This window comes from Hoplias malabaricus, chromosome 1 (genome assembly GCF_029633855.1).
Source record: "Hoplias malabaricus isolate fHopMal1 chromosome 1, fHopMal1.hap1, whole genome shotgun sequence".
Lineage (NCBI taxonomy): Eukaryota > Metazoa > Chordata > Actinopteri > Characiformes > Erythrinidae > Hoplias > Hoplias malabaricus.
Genome location: NC_089800.1, coordinates 79,015,530 through 79,040,371, shown reverse-complemented (window position 1 = coordinate 79,040,371; position 24,842 = coordinate 79,015,530). Strand labels below are relative to the sequence as shown.

The 24,842-nt window shown below is 42.3% G+C and overlaps 1 protein-coding gene across 1 annotated transcript in view; it reads left to right on the top strand.

Annotated features, from left to right (window-relative positions):
- The window catches only part of LOC136677659 (doublecortin domain-containing protein 2C), a 71,272-nt gene extending 47,168 nt beyond the window's left edge, over positions 1-24,104 (top strand). Inside the window, 1 exon segment of the mRNA XM_066655280.1 lies at positions 24,035-24,104. Within this exon segment, the coding sequence (XP_066511377.1) occupies positions 24,035-24,104 (70 nt within the window).
- The last annotated feature ends 738 nt before the right edge of the window (positions 24,105-24,842 follow it).

The window sequence follows — 24,842 nt, the reverse complement described above, 5'->3', positions numbered from 1 at the left end:
CTTAAAGATCCGAGCTGCATCGAGCTTGTCTCCGCTGCTCCATTTCCCAGAGCCAAGTTGGACCTGCGGGTCAGCCGGGCTTTAATTGGCTCCTTAAAATATTCACAGGGGCGCTGCATAGATAAATGAACCTCTAAGCACAGTGTAAAATTTACCATGGGTCAAGTGTCATCATGTGCAGCGAAATAATTTACAGCGCGGTCTTAATGTAACCTTAATGCCAATTAATATGTTAACCACATTAAGGAAACATGATGGCATTTACCAGTTATGGAATCTGAAACTATTTGGAAAGGGGAGAAGGTTGGGAGTGTCAGGGAAAAGCACTGTAAAAACAAGTTGTGTGCTCTCCTTTCATCTACAGTTACTGTTAATGGATGGCGTACATTGGGAAAGGGCTTGTAGAGCCCATCCATTCAGAGCGGCGTCCGATCCGATTAACACCACGACGTGAAATAATATCTGGCTTCTTTTATCAGCAGCCCATATCCCTGCTTTCCCTCATTTCCCTCCCGTTACCATCACTCTTTTTAATGGATTATTTGACGATAATTAACCCTGAATCCTACAGAGACGGGCCGTGGGCAGATTGATGGCCTAGTCGGGGTGGAACACCTGTTCCTGGGGAAAAGGCTGTGCGGCGTGGGCTGAACAGGACCAGAACGAGCAAAAAAAGGAGCCATGTCAAAGACAAGTGCATATGCCCCCTTCAGCAGTGTCACTGACCTCTAGTGCGCACATAGCTGACCTTGGTCAAGTGTACTCTGAAAGTTGGCCCACTTCAGATAGACCACCTCAGCAGTAATTCTATTTTTTATTTATTTATTTTCTAAATGCATCATCTCAATAGGCACTTCCAATGATTCCATTAGATACTAGCACCTCGAGAAAAAGGAACAGTGCTGCAGCAGCAGTGCTTACAATGTGTCCAATGAATAATTAATTAGAGTCAATAGTAATTAAATGTAAAGTGGGAAGTGGAGTTTTCTATGAAATTTGTTTGTATTCAAAGGAGAACAACTGCAAGGCCGTGTGATGTATGCATCTGTGATAAACCTAAAAGAACAGAATTTTCTAATAAAGTTTAATCACTTTAAAGCTTTATCCAGCTTGTTCAGGGCGCTCACAATGTGAATTCATGCATATTTGACTAAAATAACGTTCCCACAGTCCAAAAACACACGTTGGTAGGTGGATTGATGACTCAAAAGTGTCCGTCGGTGTGAGCGTGTGAGTAAAATGTGAGTAAACCTAGCTCTGAACCGCAACATGTCAGAAATGCGATGTGTTGTTCTTGTCTGGTTTCTCAGAGCATTGTCTACCCTTACCCTGATTTCTTTCATTGTTCTTCATCTGAGCATGTGTGAAAAGAGAACTGGCTAAAGATGAACCTCCCAAGAAACCTTGTGAGGGAAGGACACAAATGGCCTGCTTGCACTTCCACAGCCCCAGCCCCAGCCCCAGAGGAACTCCTGAATCACAGAAACTTGAAAGGAGGGAACACCAGGCGGAGAACAACTTGGACCTGGAGGAACAGGGCAGCATTTTTCTTAAATGAGGGAATGACTTGTATCCTGCAGGATCCCAGCGGGCAATCCCAAGTGACACCAATCAACTTCTGGGGAGCTGATGGCTGTTTACAAAAACATGTCAGTTCCCATTTGATTCAACAAAAAATAACCTAAAAGTTCTGTATTCATATAATACATTCACGATCGCTAACGTCAAAAGCACCATCTTTAAATCGTCTAAACCAAAACTCTCACAAACAATCCTCAAGAATAGAACATGAGGTCATATTGAATGCAGCGAGCAATAAATTCTTCTCACTAGCCACTTTCACACAGTGAAATACGCTTTAATACAATACACTTATACCTTATACATACTGACTGACAACCAGTGGCGATTGCTCTAAGACTGAAAGGGAAGCTCAGCTTCCCCTAAAATGTAAAAAATAGTGATCAAATATATACTGTTGTGTGTACATGTCATTGAATAAATATGCACTACAACGCGCTCAACTCAATCATTCCCGCAGCTTCACAGTGATTTAAACAGTGAGTGTCCACAGAGTTGAATAGCGAAGCAGCGAAGTGCAGCGAAACAGGACGAGTCATTGGATAAATGCTGGGCTTTGTCCCGCCCATCGGACGCTCAGCGTCTCTGGGGGTCTATGAGGCAGTGGGCTGGCCTCGGCTGGCCCGGACTCTCAGCTTCTGCATGATGATTGGATGATCTGTCTGAGGCTGAATCCCTTTTTGATTGACAGCGAAATGAGCGAATCAGCGATCCTTTGGTGTAAAGATCCGTGGGAGCACAGGGGGACACACTTCACATGGGTCAAGGCCGTTTAAGCAGCCTAGCTGTGCTGGCCATTGAGAGGACATTAGTCAAGTCTTGTTGGTACGACAGGGTCACAGATCATTTTCTTAAAAAGGAACGGAGAGTAGAATTTACGTATAAATATACCGACACATTTTATGATGTAGGCCGAAATTGAGCTTCCCCTCCTTGAAAGACCAGCATCCGCCACTGCTGACAACACATTCAAATTTTGTACGTAGTGTTTGAAAGTTTGAACACGGATCATTTCTGAATCAAATATAACCCACGAAAAACAAACTCACCCTTCCCTCCTTTTAAACAGAATCTTCTAATTTCTCAAAGTGACCCAACGCTTCCCCCAGTTCTCCCAGGACCTGCACCTGAAAAGCGAGCAGACGCGAGGCCCCACATGCCTGCGACGTGAAGTAACAGCGATTTCAGTCAGAGTTGTCTGAGGCGCAGGGATAAACATCGATCTCTGTGCCATACTTCGGCATCCCCAGGCTGGAGGAAATAAAGCAATGCAATTAGTTTTGCTCCGTCCTGTGCCAGTGTTTACTGAACGGCTGCACACTGCTCCTGATTACCCGAGTGGAAACAGAGCATTATGCCAGCGCTGAATGGCACTCTCACATGTGCTTTCCATTCCTCGCAACAGCTGCTCGCTTCTTCTCCTTTTTTTTCCCTACTTTCCTTTTTCTTGGCTTATACTTTTACATGAGAAACTGTACATCCACCTAATCCCTTCCCTAACTAGGCGCCTGGTTCAGCAGCCAGCGGCTCCGAGTCATGTTTTCTGTAGAGGGTGAGGAGGGGAAGGGGGCGGGGGTTTGGGGGTTAGGGGGGAGGCAAAATAATTGAATGCAGGAAAGTGTTTAATATTTCATAAACAGTGGAACCGCTGAATGCACACAGCTAACTGTGCACCCCCAAAGCAGATGCAGTGTCTTTTTAATTCATGGAGGGTCTCTTGACTTCGCGGAGCCAACAGACAGATGGAGAAGGAGCAGATAAAGCCTGGTAATGGGACGTAGCCTCCTAAAAAACTCATCCGCACAGACACAGGGGTAGATAAGTGTTTCTGTAGGGTCTGGGCCAGTTCTTCTTTACATCCATTAAGTGTCTTCCTGCAGCGCTCCATGGCAGAAGCTCTGGAGAAGAGACAGGGCTCGTTCTGGCAAGCCATATGTAGCTATGAATATGCATGGAAATCTGTCACACCCGCAACAAGGAGAACACAGATCCAGGCTGGAATGCCACAGGTCAGGAATTTGAAGGACAGGAATTGTGTCATGGAGGATGTATAGAGGCTCAGAGGTTCCAGAAGAAAACCTGCTGCTTTTCCAAGCTGTGCTTACGTTGTTTTCAGGCGTGAAGTTAACTGGCTCATATCCTACATTTTGCAGCCTGTGCTTTGGTTTTGGTTCCCTTCTCTGCCCTTGCCCCAACCTTGTCTGGTGCTGCACCTGGGAATGGTCGCTCTTCGTGGATACTGATGGTTCCAGATGGTTTCCAAGTGCTCATTGTTGTTTTGCCCATGGATACACCCCTTGTCTTTATCTTGTGTTGGCTAGGCATTGAGTGTCAGTCTGTTAGCGTGAGTTAATATTCGTTAGCCGTAAATGTTCAGCAGTGAGTTGAACCAGCTGCATTGTAAGTTTGCTTGTTTTTAGCTTAGTTTGGACATCACCTGCCACTACATTCAAGTGTATGAACTTCTAGAACTGAACTGGATGCAAAGTATCAGTTTATATAACACATACCTGATGGTAAGTGTAAGTTCTCCTCTAAGAAATCTAAGTTGATGAGAAGTTTTTAAACACACACACACACACAGCTTTAAGGGGACATTACATAGACTTCTATTCATTTCATGGAGATTTAGCTGCACATTAGCTACAATATTGCACCCATGAAAATGTGCCTTGTCCTTCACTAGTTCTCCTAAAGAAATTGCTAACTGGAGCTATGAATGAGTATATCAAAGCACAGTACTATTCAGTGCTAGAACTGTTTGAATATGGCTTGTGGTGGTCATACGCTAATAACAGTAATGGTTGGAACTGTTTTATAAACTCCAATCCATCACTCCACAGGAAATCTGTTTCTTTCTTTGCAATCTCACATCTCATTTTAGCTCAGAGACGTAGCTGAACTAGCGTCATTCATCATAAACTTAGCTTAGTGTAAAAGCATGTCTTCTGACTGTCCTCCCAAGTGTGTGATGTTCCTCCAAGGCTTTGGGAGCGCAAATATCCCCGGCTTGTTTAAGTATTTATCTCCGGCAACATTAGCCTAGCATTACTCCCAGCGAAAACACACGTGTCCCCAGGAGTGCCCCCTCTGCCGCCAACCAGTGCCGCACTCTTTTTCTGGTGTAAATTTCCCACTTAAATTTTCATGATCCCCCTCACTCCAGGACACCAGTTCCATCAGGAGAGTTCTCCAACCTAATGGCTGTAACTACTCTGGCAGGGCCATCAAAAACCTATTTGTTTCAGCGCGCCCCAAAAAGCGCTCCATCTTCCCAGAGCAGGGCAATGAGGCCGGATTGGTTTTAGAGACAAATCAATTGCAGAATCATCACCAGCCTTCGCTTCCATATTTCCCTCTCTTTCTCTCCAATATGGCCATTATGTTAAAGACGTTAATTATTCATTAGCAATGGGTGTCACACTGATATATCGGCCACTGCCAATCGGAATGCATCAAACGGCCTCTTCCTTCTTCTCGGAGGTTAATGGCAGAGCCCGCACTTTCATTAGCTTCTCCAAGTGTGGCACACCTCATATGTCAAAGTTCCTGGCGTGAGGGGCAGGAAGCAGCAGTGAGTCTTAGCAGCTGTCTCTTAACCCCTTAAAGCACATGGGTCTGGTGTACTTTCTGTTGTCTAACTACATATTTATTGAACTGTAGTTACTTGGTAAAGGTAAGTAGTTAATAAACCCTAAAGGGTCTTTATCATGGAAAACTAAGTACTCACTAGATAAGACTCCAGAGGAGCCAGATGTGGACTATTTGATTCTGGACTGGCTTTAACAGCTAATCTGAAGCTATTTTCATTGCCTACAATGTCTACAATAAATCCAAAATATTCAGAGGTGTTCTTGTGTTTGTGATTGTGTGGTTGTCATTGTTTTTGATTTTATTTCTCCAGAGGAAGATTTTTTTTGTTTTGTTTTGATCCACAAATCAAACATTTATTTTTGGTATTTTTACTCCTGTTGCAGAGTGTAATATACTTTACATTCTGCAACAATACACACAGTCCCAAAATCAAGGGGGTGGTGGGAGTGCGTAGGTGGTTTCCTACCCTCCTCTGAAGTTACATAGTGCAGTTTCTGTAGTGCTGAGCTTGAAGAAGCAAAAGCAGAGGCTTTATTCTACCTATTACAGCTCACTGGACTGTCACAATGATCTTGAAAATTTAGTTTAGAGGTACAAATACTACCCAGTGTTTAAGTGTGATTTATGTAAACGAACCCTGTCCTGATAGGCTGGCCAGTTTTGCGCTGCAGACAATAAGCAGTCCAGGCTAAAACACTTCATATACAGGGTGGGCCATTTATATGGATACACCATAATAAAATGGGAATGGATGGTGATATTAACTACCTGTTTGTGGTACATTAGTATATGGGAGGGGGAAAACTTTTCTAGATGGGTGGTGACCATGGTGGCCATTTTGAATTTGGCCATTTTGGATCCAACTTTTGTTTTTTCAATGGGACGAAGGTCATGTGACACATCAAACTTATTGGGAATTTCACAAGAAAAACAATGGTGTGCTTGGTTTTAACGTAACCTTATTCTTTCATGAGTTATTTACAAGTTTCTGACCACTTATAAAAAGTGTTTAAAGTGCTGCCCATTGTGTTGGATTGTCAATGCAACCCTCTTCTCTTCACACACAGATAGCAACACCGCAGGAGAAATGCTAGCACAGGCTTCCAGTATCTGTAGTTTCAGGTGCTGCACATCTCTTATCTTCACAGCATAGACAATTGCCTTCAGATGACCCCAAAGATAAAAGTCTAAGGGGGTCAGGTCGGGAGACCTTGGGGACCACTCAACAGGCCCACGCCGACCAATCCGCTTTCCAGGAAACTGTTCGTCTAGGAATGCTCAGACCTGACACCCATAATCTGGTGGTGCACCATCTTGCTGGAAAAAACTTAGGGAACATGCCAGCTTCAGTGCATAAAGAGGAAAACACATCATCATGTAGCAATTTCGCATATCCAGTGGCCTAGAGGTTTCCACTGATGAAGAATAGCCCCATTATCTTTGTACCCCATATACCACACCATACCATCAAAATGTGCAGCACCTGAAACTAGGGATACTGGAAGCCCGTGGTAGCATTTCTCCTGCAGTGTTGCTATCAGTGTGTGAAGAGTGGGAGAAGAGGGTTGCATTGACAATCCAACACAGTGGACAGCACTTTGAACACATTTTATAAGTTGTCAGAAACTTGTAAATAACTCATGAAAAATGAAGTTAGTTGTTTTTCTTGTGAAATTCCCAATAAGTTTGATGTGTCACATGACCCTCTTCCCATTGAAAAAACAAAAGTTGGATCCAATATTTCCGACTTCAAAATGGCCGCCATGGTCACCACTCATCTTGAAAAGTTTTCCCCCTCCCATATACTAATGTGCCACAAACAGGAAGTTAATATCACCAACCATTTCCATTTTATTAAGGTCTATCCATGTAAATGGCCCACCCTGTACTTTAAGGAGAATAGGCTGAACTAAACTGATCTTGGCTGAGCAGACACTTAGCACTGCGTTACAATTAATTTAATGAAACTTTGAATTTAACATGACTCCAGGATCTTGGAGGTTGTGGGTTTGAGTCCCATTCCGAGTAACTGTCTGTGAGGAGTGTGGTGTGTTCTCCCCGTGTCCGTGTGGGTTTACTCCAGGTGCTCCGGTTTCCTTCCACGCTCCAAAAACACAAGTTGGTAGATGGATTGTTGACTCAAAAGTGTCCGTAGGTGTGAGTGTGTGTAGCGTTTTGAGGATGTTTTTAAGAAAGAGTGTGCAGCTGGAGATCATCAGTTTATTTCTCCAGTTTTCTCCTTTTGTTTAGTTTGTCCCTTCTCCACCACAGACTTTGTCCTTCGCTGCTCATTACTACTGTACATTCTGGTTTGGACACTGCTTCCTAGTGCCCATGTTCATGTTAATTTAAAGTAGTTTGACTGACACCTCTGTGAATGTCTGAGTATGACATCAGTGTCACAGCACAGAGATACTCACACGGATCTTCGCAGCCTTTTAGTTTCCCTCCATGTAATAAATCAGGGTGTGAACAGTACGTTTTGAAGCTTAATTTTAGCAACGCTCACATACCACTTCAAATTATTATTTTGAAAATGCAGAATGCTATGTCTTCAGTGATGTAGCCTATGAAACCCAGTGTGTGATTTAAAAGGTCCTGAGTGTGTATGAGTCTCCGCACTGAGCTGAGAACAACAAAATTTGAGCGGAAGATTTCAGTTATCAGTAGATTTTTCTAATCCAAAACCACGTTTAAATCAAAGCCTGGTTCAACCAGCACTAGGAGCCTTGTTTAAGTAATGAGCTCACGTTAGTCATTCCCCTGTAAACATGCAATTACCACTGACATGCACAGGATCAAGCAGATTACGGAGATAGCCTTGACAAGGATTTCTACGCTCTAATGCTGAAGACGCATTGGGTCGCATTAATGTACTTCTGGATGCAATATTTACTCGACAAAATATGCAGTGTTCACAAAAGCGATAGTTCTGTGCACTTAGCAAATTGCATGTTGATTACATCTCGCCAATATTGCTGAAATGAAATTTACTTTATCACTCGTTAAGAGGGTATTTCATGTAATATGAATCCCTTAAGGAATAAGGGGTGTGGGAAAAAAGAATGAAAAGAAACGCATGCATTTAAGTGCGTGCCAATAAAGGAAAATGCTGACACACTGGAAATGTTTGACCAGCAGTGCAGCTTTCTTTTTGGCGACAAATAAAATGTGCACCAGATACAATTAATTTTTCTTGACGGAGGGTCAATCAGTTTCAACCTGAGAAGTGAGCTCCGCAGGGTGGGGTGGGGAGAGCGAGGAGACGCAGGAGATTAATATCGCGGCCTTAAAAGCCAATATGGATCATTAGTCCACATGCAGCTTTTTGCCCGCTTAAAAATGGCATGACCTCACACAAGCAATTAAGGCAGCGATATATACTTCAGCTGCTCTCCTCTTGGTACGAGCTCATGGTTTTGAAGCATCAGCTCTCAGTTATCAATGAGGAAATGATCAGACTCCTTCACTTCTCTCCGCAGGGTCACTTTCTGAGCCATGCTCCCACACAGTAACATGTAATAATATAGGCCATTTAACAGATAACCTGCAGATAGCAATTAATAAGCATTTGCTTTATGGATAAAAGCTTATGCCCCATTTATCCTTGGAGAACACCTTGAGAATGAACAGAATTGGAAACCCCTGGCCTAACATAGCTTTCTGATGTTTTAAGCTGTTGACCTTGATGTTTGTAGACGTCCTTTATAACTGAAAAACTATATCTAGGCGACCTGAGCACACAGCAGTGAAGAGCGAGGAGCAGAGGTTCTTGATTCACTCTGTTCTTATTGTACTCCATGCTTAGTGCTATCATTTCTCAGCGCTCTAACATAAACATGGTTCCAGCGCTGTGATTGGAGAAACTCAGACGGGGGGGCGGGGCAACTCTAAAATCTGCACTTGATGCCAGAAGTGGAGCTGAATCAGAACATTCAAAGGTTTCAGACCTTAGACATCCAACAATTAACTATGTGGTGAAATGTATGTGATATATTCATATTATGTCCCCTTTAAGGCCCTGTGAAGGACTGGCGCCCCCTCCAGGGTGTATTCCCACCTTGCGCCCAATGATTCCAGGTAGGCTCTGGACCCACCGCGACCCTGAATTGGATAAGGGTTACAGATAATGAATGAATGAATGAATGTCCCCTTTAAGGTGCACTAGTTTTAAGAGGAGCATGTGACTACAAACTCTGGCCATTGTTCCATTCGGGTTTTAGATTAGACTTTTTTCTTTATCTGATAACACCAGCTGCATTTTACATTTTGTGAAAATGTGATGATGAAGGGATCATTAAAATGACCCTAAAATACTTGGAATAAAGTATTTTCTACATTAAATGTTGATCGCAATTTGAGAGTTTGTTTTTCCTTCCCCTGAAAAGTTGTATTTTGGAGAAATTCTGGAGGCGAGGAAATGAATAAACAACATGTTTTATTTCATACTGCACCATAAACATTTACGTACTGAAAATAGGATGAAAAAGAGGGATGCAGCACTGACTGAAATAAACCTTGCACCTGTAAATCATTTGTTTATTATTAACTAATGGCTCTTGAAGTCCAGCAGTAGAGGCTGTGATGAAATCTCTGACCTTCACTTCACAGTCGACTCTCCTCACTGCGGAGCTCATTAGTGGCCCTTCTAATCTCGTTAGGGAATGCTGGGAAACCATGGCTCAGTGACAAAACAACAGCCTACGAGTGGAGAGGAGGAGAAACAGGTGTGAGTGTCAGAGCTGAGGCATGCGTCCTCCTTAGGCCTAGTGGGAGATGATAGAGGAGCACTAACTTCATCTCTGAAGACTGTCTCCAACACGTCCCAATTTTATGTTTCTGTGCTGTAGTGGGCCAAAACATTCCTGTTAGAGAGAGAGTCCAGACAAAGAGTTTTCCCTTTACCCTTAAACCCTCCAGAAACCTTTCTCCAACCTCCTTGAGCTGTTTGCTCTCTACTGATAGCATGTTTTGACAGTGTGTGACAAACTGCTTGTGTTAGAGCAGGGATGAATGCATGTATTCCGGAGAGTTTTACCAAATATCTCTGCTAGCACTTCCAGCAAACCCTGTGTATATGTCTGTGAGTATACCAGAGTGACCCCAGTGACACTATGTGGGTTTACAACGAATTCCATGCCTGGTGAGCGTTTACATTGATCCATACTGTGCCAGTGTCCAAATGAACCGTGCCCAAGTATGGTACACTGTTACAGGGCCCATACACTTTGGGGTCAAATATGCCCAGGCACAGTCTGTATTGCCTAGTGTCAGTAAGTCTGTCTAAGTGCCTGGGTGACGGACAGATGTAAGGCATGCGTCCTGAAACTGACTGTGCGCTATTTACTATATAGTGCACTATTTTGGGGTTCCGCCATTTTGTAGTAGTGTCTCAATACATAGTGGACAATTTTCAGTGCACTCAATCAATCCCACAATGCACTGCAAAAGGTAGTGTACAACCCGTGTACACTAGCAGATATTCATTCTTTCATTCATTATCTGTGACCGCTTATCCAGTTCAGGGTCGCGGTGGGTAGCAGATATCAGATTACCCATAATCCACAGCATTGTTAGGTGCCTACTCCCTAAATACTACTACTACACTACAGCATCTTGTATTAAATAGAATAAAGGGAGATATTTGAGATTCAGCCCTGGTGTTTTTGGTGGTGTAATTGCTGACATAGGTGCACAAGAATATCAAATCAAATCAAATCAAATTTATTTATATAGCGCTTTTCACAACTGATGTTGTCACAAAGCAGCTTCACAGAATTCCAGTAAGACAAGATTTGACATGAAATGTAAAGACAAATGTAAAACCCTCAAGTGAGCAAGCCAGGGGCGACAGTGGCAAGGAAAAATACAATTTTATACAATACAATTTTTATAGAATACAATTTCACAACGGTGTAGGGCACTTGCGCAGGCTATGGCTTAGAATCAGCCTTTAGTAACTGACTGAGTGAATTACTGAGTGACTAAGAGGCTGACTGACTGATTGACTGCTTCATTGTGTGAGCTCAAGCACTGCCTGCTAGTGCCTCACTTATGTGTCATTGACATTAAGCATCAGTATCATTCCTCCTCCAGATATTTTGGACACCTCTGTTCCTTCCCGTTCCTCCTCACACCGAACATTTCTTCTTGATGTGTGCAAGATGCGTTTTTTTTCCTTTTCATTTATTTGAATGCTGCTGAATTTCACCTCCAAGCTTCACTCGACATCAAAATGTACCTTCTGCTTCTGGTGCGCCCGAGTTCACTGTGCCACCTTCACTGTAAATCACCTCACTTACATAAGCTCATAACTTTTTAAGAGGTGCATCTCCCAATTCCATATTGATGCCGTAGATCTTTCATGTTCTACAGCCACGCTTCCCTGCTAGACTGCTAATCTAGCAATTCATCTCAACTGGCTTAGCCTCATTTTCCTCATGGTGGTGTATATTCATATATATTTATATATTTATTTACTGGCACCCTTTATTTAAATAATCACTTGCATGTCAGAACACATTATGGTCCTCTGTCAAGGTAATAGCCCATTGTGGTGGCTGTTGGATGGCAAATATTAAACCATAGATCAATGTTTAACAATTTATAACCTACCAAATGAGAATGTCACCAGTTGCATTATTATTGGCCTTTGGCAAAATTATAATAATTTAACATTTTAAAATCAGGAGAGGGTCGTTATCATTATTGCTTTTTGCTGGGCAAGGGAAGGGCTTTTTTTATTTTTTTTTTGGTTTTGCCTAGAGTAAGAAAACGGTGGAGTGTGTGTGTACACTGTATAATATACTGGGCTTACCTCCCACAGAAACCTCAACTGAAGCTGTTTATGAGATCAAGCAGTGATTTGCTTGTGCTCCGTGTAGGCTCAGTCTCATCTGTATTGAACTCCTATCTAAAACACATCATGCTGTCAACAATGAGCTTTAAAAACACCCCTGATCTCAAGACGGTGTGCTGGAAATAGCTCAGCATTGTTCTTTATATGTCATTCCGCTCAAATGGAGGCTCACGCAGTGTTTTTGTAAGTTTATGAAGGGACTTATCCCTTGAGGAAGGTGCATTGTTGCGCTGTAGTTTTGTGCAATAACAGACAGACCCTGCTCGCTCTGGGAAGTCAATCGACAATGTAATAGAAAATGAAATTAATTGAAAAGCACAGAACATCAGAAAAGTGCTGCATGTTGCACACTCTTAAACAGAAAGGGTCTTGAAGGTGGTTCTGTTTGGATGCACGACTCCAAGAAAACACTTTAATTGGTATAAAACCTTTGTGTTAGATTCTTTAAACTTTACAAATGTTCTTCACACTTCTACATCTTGCTTCTTTAAAGACTTTCTTTTGGCACTTTAAGACTCTGCAAGTTTCTCAAGCATGATATCCATGGCACTAGGCATCTTTATGAGATGTAGGTTATTGCAGTGTTAGAAAGCCTTAGCCCTAGGACAGTTAGCATAGTTGTGTAGCATGGAAAACTTACCTGAGCAGGGAATCAAACCCCCCCATTCCTGCCCACCTCCAAATGTTACATAGTCCAGCTTCTGCAGTGCTGGAGTCCAGAGGAGCAATGAGAGAGGCCCTAGTTTCCTTTTTACAGCTCAGCGGAGCATCATGATTATTTTAAAGCTGCAATTTTAAAGTGAAAAGACTAATTAATGTTGCCTTAAGGCTGATTTTTCACACTGGGTAGGTGCAAATATTTTGAAACAGAAAGGGTGACCAATATTTAGTACACATTGTACAAATACAGCTTGCAGTCTTATATGAAATCAGCTTCAGTCCAGATTGAATCAAACGGTAACATTGTTTTAATCCTTGTTATTTTGAATCAATGGCAGATTGAACCCTAAATAAAGTCACAAATTTGCCCGTGTGCCATTGTATATTGCACCAGTTCTCTGTCCTAATCTCCAGCAGCTAACAATGCGTTTGGCTAAGTGTATTCACTGTGAGTTTATCAGTGTTAGCTTCTGTCTTTCACTCCTAACTGGTGCACATGATTATCTCTCATTTGAACAAGAGTCCTGTTAGATCTCAGAGCTGCTTATTACGCATCTTATCAGCAAAACAATGGGGTGGACTAGGGAGAGTCCTAGCTAATCTTTTCCTGCAGCTCTTGAGAGCTAGTGAGCTAACCTCCCAACTCTGGCTTTGATGTGTGGTGGAGCAGAATGTCAGCCCCCCGCCATCCCACAGGTGATTCGATTCAGGTTCTGAGGCCAGGCCTCAATCCTAAACCAGAGGAGTGCTGGGGAGAGGGAGGGTCCTTGGCAGCTCATGCATGCCTGTGGGATGAGAACCTTATCAGCGGTTGCTGAGTTAGCACTCTCTGGCCGCTGGGGGAAGCACACAGGTGAGGCTGATTAGCTCTCTGTGGAGGAGAGGTCAAGGGAAGGCAGCTTGGGTTACGCCGTGCAGAGGAGGGGGCTGCGGAACACAAAAAGGCTCGGCTGCGTGGCAAATGAGAGCGGCTTGTTGGCTAATGAGCGAGTGTTAGAAGTCTCAATTTTCTTAGAAACAGCGTGACACCTGCCCTTGGCCTAATTGCTCAAGGTGCTTCACCTTAATCCACCAGGGGCTCAAAAACCCCCTCTGCCCACTAAGCCCCATCTGACTCTGAGACATAGAAAAGGAGAAGATAAAGTGAGCTTCTGCTACAGCATTAATCCAGTTACCGAGCTTTAAGGAACCACCCCCAAATCAGAGTTCACACTCTCCGAACTCAGGAATGAGCCAGTTTGAATCCAGAGACTTAAGGGAGAGGCCTCGTTCCACACAGGCCAAGGATTTACTCCCTTGATCTTCATTTGAGCGCAGAAAGGTGCTACGCAGTGGTTTGTTGGCAGAGCTGACTCTCTCACTTGTGCAAAATTGAGTCCATACTTTCAGAACAACTTGTTGCCCTGTTACTACCTCTCAAGTTTATGCACAAAAAGCAGCCTACAATCTCGTTAACTTACAAATCTCCTGATCCTGAGATGCTAGCCCCCCTGCTGTGAACCACTGTCCTTTTGCTAGCTGTAAGCTAGTTGATATATCAGAAGATACATCTGAATACGCTTGCTGCCGATGGGCTCCTCGTGGTAAAATACATATATGGGAATATTTGAGTTGTCTTGGGGCTGTACATGATCTCCACTGGACTCCCAAATGATGCTAGAAAAGATAATCTAATGCCTTATGTTTAACTCATACGTAACCAACAACTACATTAACTTAATGCCAAAAAGCAAATCCACCCTGACCCTAGGCACCAAGATGTTAGAAGCTACGGGATTGTCTCAAGTGTAACATTCTCCCACAGTTTACAGCACTGTTTCCATACCTTTTCTTCAGCTACACAACAGGGTTTATGTGGATTTTGCAAAGCAGCGTCCCCAGTGGACAGGAGAGCACTTGGTGATTGTAAAATAAGTATAAAATCACTGCTACCATGCTTTTAGTTTTGAGTAGGGTTTACAAAAAATAGAATACATTTAGGTTTAAAATAAATTAACCTGTGGTCTCACTAACTAATTATAAAATGATTAATTACGTATTTAGTTATGTCCACAAAATGTGTGTGTGTCTGTCAGTGACTGGGTGAGTGTGTAAAATTGTCCACAGGTGTGAGTGCCCGGGTGAGTGTGTGAGCCTGTGATCTTGTCCAGTTTGTGTTCCTGCCTTGAGTCCAGGTAGGCTTCAGGTCCACTTACAGATGGATGAATGACTGACTGAACGAATGGATGAGTGAACGAATGACTGAATCATTTTAACAGTGTAGAAAGCAATGCCAGAAGAGACTGTCCAAGTTCTCAGAAAAGACGACAAGCTTTTGCCCCTCATTCATGACCCGCAAACTTCACACGGACTCAGCGTGCATGCACAACACATGATATCCTTATTCCCACTGTGCCTCTGGTGTCTCAAGGAATGAGACTCTTAACCTCGCTGTGGAACTCCTCAGAAACTGTGTGCTCTGGGGTAACTCTCACACTCCACTCTGCAGCCTGCCAGCGTTCTGCCGTTTGAACAGGTGCTAGAGGACGAAGTGGAATTTAATCAAAGCCGGAGATGTCTACTCTATATGCTAAGTAATGGTGCTTCTACCAGGCCTTCTGGAGGTCTCTCAGATTAGGACCCTCAGAGACGGACGCTTAATCAGACTGTTCTTTAGGGTGCTTATGCTGACATGTAATTCAGAGCTGAGCAGCTTGAGGAAGAAAAAAAAATAATAATAAAAAAAGGAAGATCATAGGCACAAAAAGCCTAATCTTCATTCTGCATTATTAAGGTGGATTTACATTAAATATTAAATGGATCATATGCTGTTTTAATATTCATAGAACTGAACTTTTCGAACTGAAATACTGTCTAAACCGCTTTTATATGGAGGAGCTGAAAGCTCTGATTATATTTCAGTGATTGATCACACTCCCAGGAATTTAGAGGCTGCACACGTTGGAGCAGCAACTCCAGGTCTTTGTAAAAACAGCGAGATATTTGGTCCCAGGATTAAAGACCCTAATTTAGCTTTATAGTTACACTTGTGGGAGATCTGGTTTGATGTGCATGGTATTATGTTTTTGTAAACAGTGTTTCTGTGTTGTTCGCTTGTTGAGGATTGCAAGTCCATATCCTTTGATCCATAGCTTCTCTGAGCTTGAATGAACGGAAAATTTATTTCCAGACATCTTCTGTAAGCACTTCATCCTGATCATGCACTGTGCTAAAGGGAATGTCTTTTAAGGTGGATCAGTATGTTTGAGGAAAAATAATGACTGTTGTTTGAACGAGTCTGAATTTAACTTGTGTTCTCCTGTGTCTGTGTGAGTTTCCTCTGGGTGCTCTGGTTTCCTCTCACATTCCAAAAACACATACGTTGGTAGGTGGAAAAAATAAGTGTCCATAGGTGTGATTGTGTGAGTGAATGTGTGAGTGTGTGTCGTTCTGTGAAAGACTGGGTGTGTTCCGGCCTTGCGCCCAGTGACCTGGATAAGCACTTACAGACAATGAATGAATGAATGAATGAATGAATGAATGAAGTATAACTTGTAAATTGTATTCACTGTTTAAATTGTTTAGTTTTGTATCTAAACACTATCTGTAATGTAGCATACCAGACCGAGGCATTTATTTATTTATTTTTACTCATTATAAAAGATGCTGGGGCTTTTTAAACACATCAGACTGGTTTAGAGCAGCCACACAGACAACAGAGCAGCAAATGGCAAGAAAACATCTTCTGAATTTTATAAAAAAAAGTGTTTTTTGTTACAATCATGAACTTTGCCTTAAGAAGTGCCATTTGAGGTCATTTATGTCTATGGCAAAAAGACTTTACAACAAGCCTCCTTACTGCAGGGACACTACTGACCCCGCTGTCTGAATTGTGCTTAGCTACACCACACTGTTAAATATCCAGCTCATATATATATATATATATATATATATACTGGAGGTCCTCGGGTTACGTCAGTCCCGAAGTTTCGTGGTTACGACACATCTCCCATTTACTGTATAAAGCCTTGTTTCGACTTAAATGGTTTTGCGTCATAAACGTCATAAAGCGAACTTCGTGTGTGGTGTTCGCGGCAAAAGAATACACGGTTACGCGGCTCGGGACCGAGGAGGATAGGTGTTAGGACAGGACAAGTGCTTACAGTATGTTATTTACGTACAGTATGTACGTATGTTTCGACTTACACCGAAAATCGGTTTACGACGCGACGTAGGAACGGATCAACGTCGTAAGTCGAGGACCCCCTGTATATATATATAGTAACAATATATATTTATACTATGATGATGGACTCATGTTATTTAAGTACACTTTACTCTACTCTCTTGACTGACCACTCTGTTGTTCTTATTATATAATAATATACTGACGGACAGTTTCAATAACTCTTTACTCATTAGTGCAATAATCACTTATGCTGCTCATATGTCATGTACCTAATCATTTGTGTATATAGACAATTCTCACTTGTCATATGTTTTATCACTTATGATTAAACCTGCTAAGGAAGCTCTTGCATACAGAACCAGTCAAAAGTTTCCTTCTCATTAATCGTTGGTGGAATAGGGCTGTAGTTCACTGTATAGAACTGTGTACCAGCCCCTACCTCTGCACAGCCCAAGTTATGGTTTCAGACACATTAAGAATGGAGCCGTTCTACAAATTAACTCTCTACAAGGCCACAGCTGTTCGCTGAAAACCGTTCCAGGTGACGACCTCATGAAGCTGACTGAGAGAACGGCGAGAGTGTGCAAAGCTGTCATCAAAGCAACAGGGGGCTACTGTGAAGAGTCTAAAGTATAAAACATATTATGATTTGTTTAACAATTTTTTGTTTACTACATAATTCCATGTGTGTTCCTTCATAGTTTTAATGTCTTCCACTTTAGAAGATAATAGAAAATAATTCAAAAACAAAGAAAAAACATTGAATGAGATGTGTCCAAACTTTTGACTCATATTGTACATTCGCAATATGTGGAAAATGGCCTAAAACAAAGAGAGCCCTCCCTATGTGGGTGTGTCCAAACATTTCATGACCTTTCAGGGTCACAGTCACAGAACCTACACTGAAAGTAATATCTAAAGTATAAAAAGGTTCTTGATATTCACAAATGCCAGTTAAATATATGATAGAGTTCTGACACCCTTTTAGAAACACATTTAGAAGAACACAGGCGTACAAACCAATCCTTAGAACCTGGAATTAAACCTGGGCTAAGGATATCCTCCTGTTCTTCAGGTCTTTCCCAGCTGGGTGCCAAGAAATTTCTCTTTCAACTAATTATACAGTGGAAGAGAAGCCTCATTTTGACACCCTGGGCCACGTGTAAACAATAAGAAAAAGGTGTCTCTCGTTCTCAGGGATAGTCTCCAAGGGGGAATAGTTTGTTCTGAGCTCTTTGATGTGGAGAGAAGAATTTCAAAATCATGACTTATAGCTGACTGTAAAGTCATTGCCTTTTTATACAGTCATGCAAGGTAGTGCAGTCCATGCTTGGTGCGAGAGCTGGGAAATAGTGAAGCAGGCAGAGCCCATATTATCTTAATATGGGGCACAATATTTTATATAATGCTCTAACTCGACTCAGGCCTAATTACAGGGCGGTGTACACCTGGCACTTGCATGCACTAGCACATTCCAGTGTTTTTAAAGCCTTGGCCCAGGCATCAAAGACACTTTTTTTGATGGGGCTTGGCATCAGGACACTTTGGCTGGAGCCTAAATGAGATTAGAGTGTGGCACATTAAAAAAGTACCACTTTGGATCTGGACAGAACATGCAACTTCTGAACACACTTCACTCTAAAAATATTCCTTTCTCTACCTGCCCTGTCACTTTACAGTCTGAGTCCATCAATGCTGCGGTTAGTGGGAAAGGAAAGGACAGGCCTCGCTTAGTTAGTGTTAGTATATCAGAGTAATTAGACAGAGTACATTGATTACTGTCCTGTATCCTAAAGCTGGTCGTACAATCCAGGCCCTGACCAGACATGTATATGTAACTATGCAGACATCCATGGTTTGCTAAGTGTTGCATTCTCTTCCAAACTAAATTGCCAAAAGTATTCGCTCTTGTGCTTCAGCATGTAAATGAACTTGAGTGACATCGCATTCTTAATCCATAGAGTCTGATAATATGTGTGTGTTGTCTTGTTATTTACAGGGGACTTGTGAGGGTGTGTTCATGCCTTGTGGCTAATAACTGACTTGTTAATGAATGAATGAAAAGTACATGAAAGAATGAATGAATGCAAGACAGAAACGTGAGATGCAGGCCTTCTGGCTAAAAACGGACTTTGTGAAACTGGAGAAAGGGGACGTTCTTGTTGAGATTTGTAATTATTAATGAATCACAGGTTTCTACACAATCTCACAAAGAAAGAGCATCTTGAATTACTTTCTTCACTGTTCTTTACTGAAATGAAGAGATAATTTACATCACCCGTCGTCCATCGTTATTTTCAGGAAGGACACACTGGCACAGGACCTTAAATCTGAATCGAAATCTGGCAACCGCTCCCTGAAATCTGTGAATACGCAGCAGTCATAGCAGAGGCGCTGAGATAACACTGTGATTAGCCAAGATTACAGTTCAAACCCGATGCCTTTTGCCAACATGATTACAGGCCAAATTAGGTTCAGATATGCAATGAACAGAGCAGATGCTGAAGGCAGTAAAACACATTCATTACGGCTGATGGCTGAGGCTAAACAGACAAGTGAAGGAGAGATCAGCCAGCTAAAAACTCTTTGAATAAATAAAGTACAGTACACACCTGATCCATATGTGCCTGTTCGCTCCCTTCACTGCTTTTCATCTAATGACTTATTCTGGGACTAATTTCCCTGTTTTTAGATTAAATTCTGTGGTCATCTGGCTCCAGCCTCACATTCAGGAAGATGCCAAATGGCCAAACTGGGCCTGTGTTCTGTTAAATGCTGCAAACATTAGACTTTCAGGATGTTAAATCCTAGACAGGCCAAACAACACACTGTGAACAATGATTTCGTTGGTCAAACATAATATCTGGCCAGTGAGTTACGACAATACAGAGCTTTTCTTTAGTTCAGTGCATTATCACTCACTTATAATCTAACCTTTACGTCATAGCCTGGATTTTTTTTTATTGTTGAAATTGTTCCCTTACAGGGTTTGCCTCAGTTTCAACCATGGGATTTTTTTTAATGTATTTCGTATTTAACCTACCTTCCTCCAAAAGTTACATAGCGCAGTTTCTGTAGTACTGAGCATGGAGTAGCAATGACAGAAGCTCTGTTCTCCCCATTACACATGTTGTATTTTTTTTTTAGGTAAAAATAACACCTAGTCCTCTTCTAATTTAGATTTAAATTTATGTGTTAGCGATAGCATTCACCAAGCACAAAACAGTGCCATTGCTAACAGTTTTCAGAATTAGGCTGTGGTTTAGTTTAGGGACAAGGCTGGGCATCCATAGAACATTCACAAACACCACTTCAACGCCTTGCTAAAATATTAGGATAAAGCTCCATCCCTTTAGAGAACGTAGCCCCAGTGCTCTGAGGCTTTATGGACACTGTATGATTTATCGTGCCGCTCTATTTTAAACTATGCTTTAATCTGAAGTGGAAGTAGCTTGGCTGTGATAAATTGCACCCTGGGTTACACAAGCACTTTGCTAAAGGACATAGCCATGGAACCAACCACAGCATTAGGGAGTGGATGGGCCTACTTATGCTCTCAGCAGCTGTCAGACGAAGTCAGAGGCGGTGCAGCAGGACATGCATCAGACTCCGGTGTGGACACCAAGGATCAAATTACACTTCCCTGCATGAGACGCGATGATAACCCACAATGCCAGCAAGGATCCAATCAAAATCTAAATCGTGTCCTTCTAAAACGGTCCTTTTGATTAGTTCTCCAATAAAACCCATTTCCTGCCCCCATGCCTATTTCAAGACGTTTATTTCCCCAGTGGTGTTCGGCTGAGCCAGGCTCTTTGCTGAACTCTCTCTCTCTAAGAGGCTGGAATTCTATGTCTGCACCATTTCAGATCTTTCACCTCCAGACAAGACAAATGATTGCACTGGCATTAATGGCCACTTTCTCCTAGCTTGCCCTTTCACAGCATTTCTGAGCTCAGAGAACTACAAGACTATTGTAGCCTTCCCGAAGAAGATGCTAAAGCAGACAGCAGGTTGCCCATTGCATTTGACTCTTAAATGGTGTAGCCACACTTACAGTGCTGGTCAGCACCATGTGGACATTTACACTGGGGCTAACTCTCACCCTACTCTGGAGGGGGTTCACAAAGGAAACATTTACAAACATCTAATGGGCCATTAAAGCATATAACAAGAAACAACAACTGGAAACACATCAAAAACAGTTAAATCTGAGGTCTTCATATCCAGACCTTTGATCCAGATTCCAGGCTGGGATTTTACAAAGGCCAGTCAGGTGCATTAGCAGTTGCAGCTGTAAGCCCCAGTCAAACTAAAGCTGTGTCCCAATTGTGAAGTTCACACCAATTTTAATTACTGTTTGAGTATGTACAGTTAGAAGTGTTAAAGTTGAGTATATTAAATAACCTACAGTGCATAGTCAGAACCTGTCAATATCTGAGTATGGTATTGTTAGAAATTTTTGTCCCACAAGCCAATGGGTAATGAAGAGAGCGCAGCTGCTCACATCTGGAAAATTTTGACTCTGTCCCAGTAGTACCTTACTCCATACATAGTGCATGTCACAGATATTATTATATATTAAACTAATACAGCTACACGCAGACAGTGCATACAGACAGTTATAAAGAGATATGTGAAGCTTATATAGAATATAAATGGTTTTAATAACTGACATACAATGCAATATTTTAGTGTAGAAACAGATCATTTATGACCTACACTGTGCACTACACAGTGTGGATTGTGATATTATCTAAAAAAAAAGTGGACAGCATGTGTTATCATAGCAACAGTTAATCATGTCTTGTAGATATAATATTTTGTGCCCAACCTGCAAAACTAACTTACTACATACTGTAAAGTCTACACACTTGGGAAGCAGACTGGGTTGATGTAGCTTTTGTGGAATGGTGAAATGGGTGTGGTTTAGAGCGAGGCTGGAACTTAGCACTGGAAACTGTCCTCCATACAGTATCTCACATTGAGACAAGACAAGAGTTTTGTTAGCTTTACTTTCACTGTTTGGTGTAAAACTTCTCAGATGTATTCGCCCAGATGTTATGTATGTAAATCACATTGAAATAAAAGGATTTTAATTCATTCATTTTCTGCAGCCACTTATCCAGTTCAGGGTCGCGGTGGGTCCAGAGCCTACCTGAAATCATTGGGCGCAAGGCGGGAATACACCCTGGAGGGGGCGCCAGTCCTTCACAGGGCAACACAGACACACACACACCCCTACGGACACTTTTGAGTCGCCAATCCACCTGTAACGTGTTTTTTTTGGACTGTGGGAGGAAATCGGAGCACCCAGAGGAAACCCACGCAGACACAGGGAGAACACACCAACTCCTCACAAACAGTCACCCGGAGCGGGAATCAAACCCACAACCTCCAGGCCCCTGGAGCTGTGTGACTACCTGCTGCGCCACCGTGCCGCCCTAATAAAAGGATTTTCCCAAATGAAAATTCATAGACACATACCCAGTGACTGCAGTCATAGTGTCATATCAGACAGCCATTTTAAAACCACGGCCTGGAACCTGGAACCCAGGTCTGGACTTGAAGAACTCCATCCTAAATAATGAAAGTACGCACACCAGACTATGAAAGTTTATGATTAGGGTTAAGGGTAAGAGTTAGGATTTTTCACACTGAATAGCTGTCAGTAATTAATACGAATATGCTCAAATATATTTATTACACGTTTTACCAGGTGGCAATTACATTTAGTAAACATTGTATGCCTTTGAGCAAAATCTGTATAAATTAATTTTGAAACCCAGCTGACTGAAGGAGCTTCACTGCACACAGAGGAAAATGAAACCTCATCACTTACAGTACCTCGTAATCCCAGAAATCATTTTAGTGAGACAGCGTATTTACTGTAAAATGACGAAGAGAAGCGCTCCTGAGCGTTGAAGGTGTGCCATGGTGTTTTCTTTCTTCCTGCTCCAAGGCTTACAGTTAATATATGGCACTGGGAAATGTGCTTTTTATGAGAGCAGTGTTTTCAATATCAGCGTAACTGAATAAATACTGCAGTGCACTATATTGAAGCCAGACTGGAGCACGGTCTCTGAAAGTGACAGATGCTAGCATCCCTCTTCTCTGTGATCTGGAAGATATTGGACTGTGTTATGAAGTTTTTCCCTGAGGTTACATTAAAGACTTGGATGTAATTCATCATCCCACTGGATGAGACACTAAATGACCACAAGTTTGCAGACACCTGCTCATCCAGTGATGGAAAAAAAAACAACAACAACAACAAAAAAACCCTCATATCTCCGAACATCTCCAAAAGCTATTCAACTTTCAAAGAACAGAACGCAATGAACATCACAGCTCTGGGGCCTGCGGGGCAATGGGTTCAGGCCGTGCAATGAGTATCTGTCTGTGTGGTGTTTGGTATGGTCATCCCATGTCTGCTGCTTAGCCTCTGGGTCAGCAAGGACAAACCGATAAAGCTGCAAAAATGTTATAACTCGTTACAAAAGAGAGGCAATTTTTTAACACAGAACAGGAAACGTTATTCTTTTAGAGCAATTTTTACAGCGCATTCCCACAAGAATCCCCCAGGACATGTACACAATGCTACACCTGTAGAGTCCTTGGGCAAGACTCCTAACGTTACAGTTGCCTTCCTCTGCCTAATGCTACAGTTGTTTCTGTAACATGATCAGAGTCACTCTGGAGAAGAGCATCTTCCAAATGCTGTAAATGTAAATTAACCTGACAAGATCTCCATAGGTTAGTGCAAGTTATGATTCTTTATGATTTGTAGTTATCGTGCATTCAGGACTGAACAGGCTAAATGCAAATCTGCTGCCAAGAGTCACGCCACATTCTGCACTAAAATGATTCGATCAAGTTCTGAATGTAGAGCCACAGCTTTCTGTTTGTCACTCTGTTTCCCATCACTGTAGACATTTTGAATGAGGCTAACTTTCTTGTTGGATGTGTTGTACTTTTCTGAGTGAGTGTGCAAGGTCACAGAGTGCAGTTCACTGGTTAGTGCTTATTGTAAATATATATATATATATATAAATAAAATAAATGGCTTTGTTGGATCAGACTCTTTACATATCAAAACCAAACCTGCTACAGTCAGGGAAAGAGGCCTGTACCTTTCTTCCTTTGTGACCACTCCGTGATTTCTTTCTCAGGGCTTCTGTCCCAGTGCTCCAGCAAACCTCTCTGGTGACCTTCAAGCTTAAGTCTCTTCTGAAGGAATGATGGCCCTGATGGGGCTCAGCAGGGGCCCTGTTGGCTGCTTTTGAATGATTGTATTAGCTGCAGGGAGAACTGAAGCCTCTGCAGCTGTGTTCTGTCCTGTCGGCTATCCCTATTCTCCTCCTCTTTTTGTTTTCTGCTGGTCTCCCGTAAACACGACTTGAGAATATTTCAAGGAGCGGTCCATTGGGACGTGGAAGCAGCTGGGGAGTTTGCAGCCAGATGCTGTAAATCAATTTTCCAAAGAATCTAAATCCAAATATAAAAGGCCTGGGCAGAGTTTGATCTGTTGTAGAGCTTCGTGTGAATTCCTACTACTACCACCACCACCACATCTTCATGTGCCCTAATTAGACTCCCTCCACGTGGATCAAACAGAGAGCTCTTGGAAGTCTGAGCTGTCATTTGATCATGTCACAAGTAAACAATGTGTTAACCTGCATAGTCCCATGAGAAGCGTTTAGAAAAGGAGATAACAGCATGCTGTTATTAAACATGGAGGTATAAACATGGTTATGGAATAGGAATCACACTGTATTTCTTCTTTTCCACTGTCTAGTGCAAAGCCATCTGAGAGGAGTCAAGGCAGTGACTGCACAAAGGACACCAGACCCAGTTTATTTGACAAGAAATCTATTATCTAGGGAGTGTCTTCAAATATTTCAGGTTGTGTAGCAGACCTTAATAGTTTTCTTTGAAATTTACTCTACATACTGTATCATCGCTGTCCAATAATAAACA